We start from the raw sequence: 8,848 nt of genomic DNA, 5'->3' as shown, positions 1-8,848 counted from the left end.
AAGAAAAAGAAAAGGTCCTAAAATATGTAATAAAACAATAAATAATAAAATAAAAAAAAAAAAAAAAATATATATATATATATATTTTTTATGTAATACCAATGCTTACGCACACATATAAAAATATTATATTGAAAAAAATAACATCTACAATATATATATATATAAGAGCACAATTATATTAAGCATATATTATTTAAAATAAATATTATTATATTTATATTTATATTACTTATTCGATTCTCTTATTTTCTCTTAAGGAATCATAATAATTTTGTAATTCCTTATTATCTTTCTTATTATAAAATATAGAAACATTTTCAAAGATCCGTTGGAGTTTTTTTATGTCCTCCTTATAAAGATTTAGAAATTCAAGTAATAAATTTTCTTCTTCTTTGTGTAGAAGCACATGTTCTTCTAATCAAAAAAAAAAAAAATAAATAATTATAAAACATATAAAAAACATATAAAATTATATGTATGTAATTATATATTTATGTATATTTTTTTTTTTTTTTTTTATAATAATAATCCATATATGTATTAAAATATTATGCAAAATATGAATACACTGACATATCTAAAAAAATATACAGAACACATTTTATGCTACCAATTATATCTTCTCTTATGTGTTCATAGATAGTAAGTATTGTTTTACTTTCATATATAATTATGTTTTTAAATATGCAAACAAGGTCTTTATTATTTATTATATAATCTATATAATTGGTAAAATCGTTGGTCAAGATTTTTATGATTCTAAATAAAATAAATTGGACATTCTAAAAAAAAAAAAAAATAAATAAATAAATAAATATATACACATATACATATAAATATACATATATATTTATAATAGTGATATATTTTTGTGTACTAACTTTATAGTTATTCTTATAAAGAATATTTACCTCTTGTCGTTCATATTTTTTATTTTTTAATCTGTTCTCATATTCTATCTCCTTCCATAGTTTAAAAAAAACATGAAAGATATATTTATTCTTATTTATATAAATCTGTAACTTTTTTAGAATATGATGTATTTGTGTCCACTCTAAAATACAATGAAGCATCTAATAAAAAAAAAAAAAATAAAAAAATAATATAATATATTATAATACATATTTTAAATATAACATATATTTATATTTATATATCCCCATTTATGTGTTAATATTTTTTTTGTTTAATTTTTTTTTTTTTTTTTTTTTTTGTTCCTAATTTTTTACCAGCGCCTTCATATTAAATTGAGATCCCTCAAAAATTTGAATAAAATCATCAAAGTATTTTTGACATAATAATATTTTAAATTCAAATAAATTATTACATATTGATAAATTTAATAATTTTATAAATGCTAGAAAATATAATTTATTTTTAAAAAGAAATATTTTTTCTTTTATTTCTTTTATAATAATATATTTTATTAATTTTTTGACAACATGAATTTTTTCTTTGTCATTTAAATTATTTTTTATATAGATAAATATTATAACAAGATAATATAAACTTAAATAATTCAATAAATCCTTTGTATTTATATCACATAAATGGTAATATTTATATATTTTATAAATATTATTTTCTATATATCTTATAAAATTTATGTTTATAAAATGTATTATGTTTGTTTCTTTATATAGACAAAGATAAAATAAACATTCAAAGTGTTTAACATATATTTTATTAACAAATGGTAGAACATTATTATTACATGAATTATTAAAATAATAATTATTATTATTATTATTATTATCATATGGTGGTCTATTTGATGTGTTTATTATAGTCTCATCATTATATTTATTTTTTATAATATCATCATCAATTATATTGTTTACTAACTTAAAAATCCTTTCTGAAATATTTTCATCATTATAATATTTTAATGAATTTATTTTGGTCATACAAATGAGGACATCATAAGATAGCAGTTCATATATTTCTTCTTCATCTGTTATAAAAATGAAATAATATAAATGTATTCAAAATAATATATATATTAATAGGTATAATATATACATATATATATACATATATATATATATATATATATATATTTTTACTTGTGGGGGTCCCCTTTTTTATATCAATAATTCTGACAACACAATCAAACGTGATATTTAAAAATTTTGTTATCTCCTCATAAACATCCTCCCTTTTATTATCATCATATGCTGACTGTTGAATATTATTTTTTGCTTCTAATATTATTGTTATAATATTTTTTAAAACACAAAGAAATATAGAAAGGAAATATTTAAAATGGTATTCCTCTTGCTTATTATCATTTAATATATTATTCATAGAATGTTCATATTTTATAAGATCATTTATTTTTATTATTATGCAATTTATATATTTATAAAATATAAAAATATCATCCTCCTTCTTTTTATGTGGAATAATAGATATTTGTTTGTTAGGATAGAAAAAAAAGATATTCTGAAAGGATACAATATTTTTATCCTCAATAATATAATAAAATAGTTTCAATAAATTCAAACAATAATAATCATAAGTATCATTTTTTATATTATCATTTATATATTTTAAAATATTGATTATAATTTGACTACTATTTTTTTTTATAAAATCTTTTACAACATCTTTATTTTTTAAAAACACATGGATAATTATTTCTAGAATTAAATATTTTTCTTTTATTTTAATTACTTGTATGTCATATAAAAGAAAGGACAGAAAATATTTTATCATGTCACAATGAATAATATATTCTTCTAATTCTTTAATTTTTATAAGCACAAAAAATAATTCAACAGTCTTATCTTCAGGTATATAATAAGAAATAAGATCATTATCAAAGCATATTTTATATAACAAATAAATGAATTTGCCTTCATCAATAATTTTTAAATAAAAATTGAGGTACCTCCCTTGTTGTATATTTCTATATTGCAAGAAAAATAAAATAAATAAAAAATAAAAAATAATAAAAATAATAAAAAATAATAAAAAAAATATGTTTATGTATGTATGTATATATGTGTATTTATATTTTTTTTTTAATTTATAACACTATAACAACAAAGAGGAAGATAAAAAATTCATTAACCATATGAAATGATAAGAAAGGAATATATACACATGTATAAAATATTACTATTATTATATATATATATTTAAATGTTGCTTTATATTTTATACTTTATTTTTATTTTTTTTATTTTTTATTTTTATTACCTTATGATGTGCCATATAAATGTGTATATATTTTTTCCTATATATAAGGATAAGGTCAATTCTTTTTTTTTTTTCTGAATACATAAAACTAACTTTAAGACATATAAAATATAATTTATTATTAAATGTATATAATATATATCATCTTTTAATTTAATATTTATAAAATTTGGAGTAATATTTTTAAAATGTATACACAATAGGTTTATAAAAAGATCACATCCATTTTTATTATCACTTATTTTATTTATTAATATATTTAATAGGTTATTTATATATTCTTGTTTTTTAATTGTATATGCTCCATCATTATTCTTATAAAAACTTATAAGAAAGGAATCAAGTCTTTCTTCAATATTTTCATCATTCTTTATGTCTTCTTCTTTTATATCTTTTAGTGTTTCTAAAAAATCTTCGAAGGTTGATATTTTTTCAGTCATTACACTTTTTTTTACTCTATATATTTTGGAATATACATAAAAAAAAATATATATATATATATATATATATTTATTTATTTATGTGTGTATATTTATTTTTATAAACATTATAATTTACACGGTACGACAAAAAAAAAAAAAAAAAAAAAAAAAATATAACAATTTAAAAAATATATAGAAGAGAATTCACACATATAAGTATTTATATTATCATTACATTTGCATAGATAAAGAAAAAAAAAAAAAAAATATATATATATATATATATATATATATATATATCTAAATATACATATATTTTTCATGTGAGACAAAATTATGTTGAAAACATAACAAATTTACTCTACATTTTGAACAAAAATATATTTAACAAATAAATTAAAAAATTAAAATATAAATGCTAAAATAAAAAAAAAAAAAAAAAAAAAAAATTATGTGACATATAAATATTACCCTTTTAAGAATATATATAAAACAGATACTTCTTATTCGATTTTATATAAAAAAAAAAAAATATATATTGAAGTCTATATTTCAAAATATTTATTAAAAAAAAAAAAATGCATGATTTAATTGTTTATCCTTATGAAAAACAAAATGAATATTTATATGATCAAAGAGATAACTTAATAAATGAGGACCATATAAAATATGTTGAGAACGAAGAACTAGATAAAAATGATATATCCTATAAGATAAATATTGTTAGTAATAGTAATAACAATAATGATAATGATAATAATAATAATAATAATATATCCTTTCAATCTAATAATAGTTGTATTAATTCAGATGTATTTGAGAATACAAAAAATGATAACCATCAAAAGAGAGAAGATATTACACATCTTAAAAAAAATAGTCTAGATTTTAATAATTTAAATGAAAATATATTCAATATTAATATTGAAATGAAAGAATCAAACATAAAAACAACAAATGATAAACACATAAATGATAATAATAATAATAATAATAATAATATTATTTCATTAAGAAAAAATTCTAAAGATACATCTACTCATACATATACAAGTGATGATTCCTCTTATAGTAGTATTGATGATATTAAGCATATTTTAAAAAAAAAAAAAATAAAAAATTTACAAGAAAATAAAAAAAAATATATATGTAACTATATCTCACAACATAAAAAAAGAATCAAAGAAAAAAATTGTAACCTTATCCAAAAAAAAAAAATTAATAAACAAGATAACTATTTAAACACAAACCTTTTAAAAATTAATCGAAAAACAAAAGAAAATATAAAAAGAGCCAGTGCTGCAAGTATTATTTTGGAAAATAATTTTGATACTGATCATATGGATGAAGACGAAGAAAATAGTTTATCTGACGAAAACACATATTATCATACAAACGATTTTTAAAAATTATAACACACACAAAAAAAAAAAAAAATAAATAAAAAATACTACATATATATATATTATATATATATATGTAATTTTTTTTTTGTGTGTGTGTGTGAGATTTTTTTTTTTTTTTTTATAAATATATTTATATATATAATGTACATAGTATAATAATACATCCTATATAAGAATATTATATATAATATAATAAAATATATAAATAAAATAAAATAAACATTATAAAACATTTATTCAATATTATCATTACTAATATATATTTTCATCATCATTAAAATACCATTCAAAAAAAAAAAAAAAAAAAAAAAAAAAAAAAAATATATACAAATAATATAAATACATGTCGTGTCTATATATATTAAAAATATATATCCTACAATATATAAAAAAAAAAAAAAAAAAAAAAAAAAAAATACACATACAGTATCAGGCATATAAAAAATAAATAAATAAATAAATATATACATATATACATATATATATATATATATATATATATATATATATATATATATATATATATATATGTATATATTTATGGGTTCATATTTTTTATTGTATACATTTCAACATGCATATAAACGAATTAAATAACGCCCCCTTAAGTAATATATATTTATATAAAAATAATAAAGCCAAGTTAATTCCATATCTAGAAAATGTTTTTATAAAAAATATTTTTTGTTGTAACTGTAGCATTAATATCTTATTACATTCTGGTCAGGATGAATATAATATGAATAGACTAATAAAATTAAAAAATAATAAAAGTTATATAAATATATCATGTTGTGATAATAAATGTGGTTATTATTTATCAAAGGATTTATTATTATATGAGTTCTATGGTGATAGAAATATAAAAAATAATAACATTTGTAAAGATGTAAAAAATAATAATTATTTTAATATTTATAATATAAAACCTATTTTAAAAAAAGATAAAGAAAATAAAAATGTATGGTATTATGATATATTAAAAATAAATGACAGTGACAATGAAAATATGAAAAAAAAAGAGTTCAAATATAAAAATATAAATAAATACTTTTATGGAAATAATATATTCTTCGCAATAAATAATATAAATGATATATATATGTGGAAAGAAAAAAAAGAATATAACGAAAAAAATATAGAAAAAAAAAAAAAATTCATTTATAATCCTACAGATAGTAGTAAGTCACAATATTATCAATATAATTATATTGATAATAATAATTTCTATATATCAGGATTTGTCAAATATTTATATTTTCCAGACAAAATAAGTATTGAATTTATATCATGCGGAAATAATCACACACTTTTTCTATCAAAAGATAAAAATTGTTATGGTATTGGCTGTAATAAATTCTATCAAATAAATTATCATAAAGATAGAAATAAAACAAAACCTTTTTTTGATCAACCTGTTATTATATATATTACAAATAAAAAAAAAAAAAAAAAAGATATAAAATATATTGCAGCTGGATATAGTCATAATTTAATATGTACTTATAAAAATGAAATATATTCATGGGGTAATAATATTTATCATCAAATTTTTAGGAATAGACAAAGTGTTGTTAAAAAACCAACATTAATATTAAACAAAAGAAAAATAATAAATATAATAAAAAATAAAAATAATATAATAAAAAATAAAAATAATATAATAAAAAATAAAAATAATAAAATAAAAAATAAAAATAATATAATAAAAAATAAAAATAATATAATAAAAAATAAAAATAATAAAATAAAAAATAAAAATAATAAAATAAAAAATATTTACAATAATAATAACCCATTTGAGGTCTTAAAAATATGCTGTGGATTTTCTTTTTCTTGTATCCTCTTGAAAAATAAAAAATGTTTTCTCATAGGAAAAACATATTCAAATAAAAAATTAATAAAAAAAAAAATAATAATAAATAATAATAAATCATATCATCATAATAATAATAATTATTATTATACAAATCAAATGTGTGAAAAAAAAAAATCCGTGTCACTCATACAAATATGTAAAAACAAAAAAATTGATGACATATATTGCACTTTTTATGATATAGTTCTTGTTGAAAATCTTAAACTATCTAACCTATTCCCAACAATTATTCATCCACAAAAAAAAAACAAAAAGGTTTATCTATTCTTTAATTTTAAAATAAAAAAAAGCATCTCCTATAAAATTAGATTAAATAATTACTGTATGAAAGTTATAAAAAATGAAAAGGATAAGATTCAAATAAAAAAAAAATGTAAACAAATACAAACAAATATTTTACCTACTCACAAAAATGATGATAATGATAATAATGATAGTGATAATCATAATAAAAATAATTATTATTATAATAATAATATGCAGATTTTATTCCATTTTAATTATCCCCCTTTTAATGATAAATCCAACCCACTATCTTTACAACAAATGTTTGATGTTGATTCTAAGAAATTCAAAAAAATAAAAACCAAACATATATTTCCATATATAATAAATAATAATATGATAAATCAAAAATTATATTTAACCTTATATAATAATAATAATACATACATACATTTTTATAATAAATATCTTATGTTGTCATCATATAAAGGAATAATCAAAAATATCATACCAAATAACTGTGCATTAAAAAAAAAAATTAAAATTAAATTAATTATAAATAAAGTTCCTATTTATATAAACAAAAAATTTATTTCTATACTTTTCTATTTTAAAGGACATGGACAAAAAGATAATATTCAAGTGAATAAAGGAAAAATGAATAAAAATAAAAAAAGTATTTATACAAATATTATATTACCTACATATAATCATAATGATAACATATTTTTAAATAATACTCATCATCATTTTAATATATGTGAAATATATTTTTCACTTGGTTATCACTTCTATAAATCTTCATTCCCTATTATTATCATTAAACCAGATATATTAAATATTAGTCCAAGTTATGTTTCTATAAATAATAATAATTCTATATATATTAACATGTTACACCTCTCAAGTAATTTTCATACTATTCATGTTATTTTATATAATACCCATTTGAGTTGTATTTATAGAAAGGCATACTACGATGAAAGGACAGAAAATTATTTTTTCTCCTTACCCTTAATACCTCTGACATTATTTCAAAAAATTAAATCAGGTAAATAAAATGAAATGAAATGAAATAAATAAATAAGTACATATATATATATATATATATATATATATATATATATTTATATATGTATATATTTCATTTTTTAGAATTCATAAAATTTCAAGTTTTTGCCTCTTATAACAATGTCGAATACAGCCAAAACGACATACTTTTAACAGTTACAAAATTTTAACATAAAAAATAAAACAAACATTAAAACAAATATGTATTGTAATATATATATATATTATACATTTTTTTTTTTTTTATTTTCCTATAAATATTTTTGTGAAACAAAAAAAAACTCTTAATTTCAAATTTTTTATTTTTTTTATAAAAACAATATTTATTTTCTATTATTATTTTCCTTTTTTTTTTTTTTTTTTTTTTTTTTTCTTGGGGTATTTATGTGTGTTGATAAAAATTTATATAAATATAAGAATAATTATGTACATATATAAATATATGTATAATATAACATAGAAATATTTAAATGTATACACATATTAAATAAAAAAGAAAAAAAAAATTACAAAAAAGAAAATAAATTCATAATCATATTTTTAAAATATATTTATATATTTTTTTATACATAAAACACAATTTCAAAAGTGGAAAAAAAGAAGAAAAAAAAAAAAAAAAAAAAAAAAAAAAAAAAAAA

At 16.0% G+C, this 8,848-nt stretch overlaps 3 protein-coding genes across 3 annotated transcripts; 2 read left to right on the top strand and 1 right to left on the bottom strand.

The window, feature by feature from the left end:
* Window positions 1-232: 232 nt before the first annotated feature.
* On the bottom strand, window positions 233-3,647 carry PADL01_1141900 (conserved Plasmodium protein, unknown function; the record flags this gene model as incomplete). The annotated part of the gene is made up of 6 exons (XM_028682899.1): window positions 233-417; window positions 662-785; window positions 885-1,076; window positions 1,233-1,957; window positions 2,070-2,914; window positions 3,301-3,647. The coding sequence occupies 6 exons, from the start codon at window positions 3,645-3,647 to the stop codon at window positions 233-235; spliced, it is 2,418 nt and encodes an 805-aa protein (XP_028539130.1).
* Window positions 3,648-4,207: 560 nt separating this feature from the next.
* On the top strand, window positions 4,208-5,035 carry PADL01_1141800 (conserved Plasmodium protein, unknown function; the record flags this gene model as incomplete). The annotated part of the gene is made up of 1 exon (XM_028682898.1): window positions 4,208-5,035. One exon carries the CDS (start codon window positions 4,208-4,210, stop codon window positions 5,033-5,035), a length of 828 nt encoding a protein of 275 aa, XP_028539129.1.
* Window positions 5,036-5,609: 574 nt separating this feature from the next.
* Window positions 5,610-8,380, top strand: PADL01_1141700 (conserved Plasmodium protein, unknown function; the record flags this gene model as incomplete). Its single annotated transcript, XM_028682897.1, has 2 exons — window positions 5,610-8,190; window positions 8,295-8,380. 2 exons carry the CDS (start codon window positions 5,610-5,612, stop codon window positions 8,378-8,380), a joined length of 2,667 nt encoding a protein of 888 aa, XP_028539128.1.
* Window positions 8,381-8,848: the final 468 nt, after the last annotated feature.

This window comes from Plasmodium sp. gorilla clade G2 (assembly GCF_900097015.1).
Source record: "Plasmodium sp. gorilla clade G2 genome assembly, chromosome: 11".
Taxonomy (NCBI): Eukaryota; Apicomplexa; class Aconoidasida; order Haemosporida; family Plasmodiidae; genus Plasmodium; species Plasmodium adleri (nom. inval.).
The sequence above is the reverse complement of the archived record's forward strand: the minus strand, read 5'-3'. Positions and strand labels throughout refer to the sequence as shown.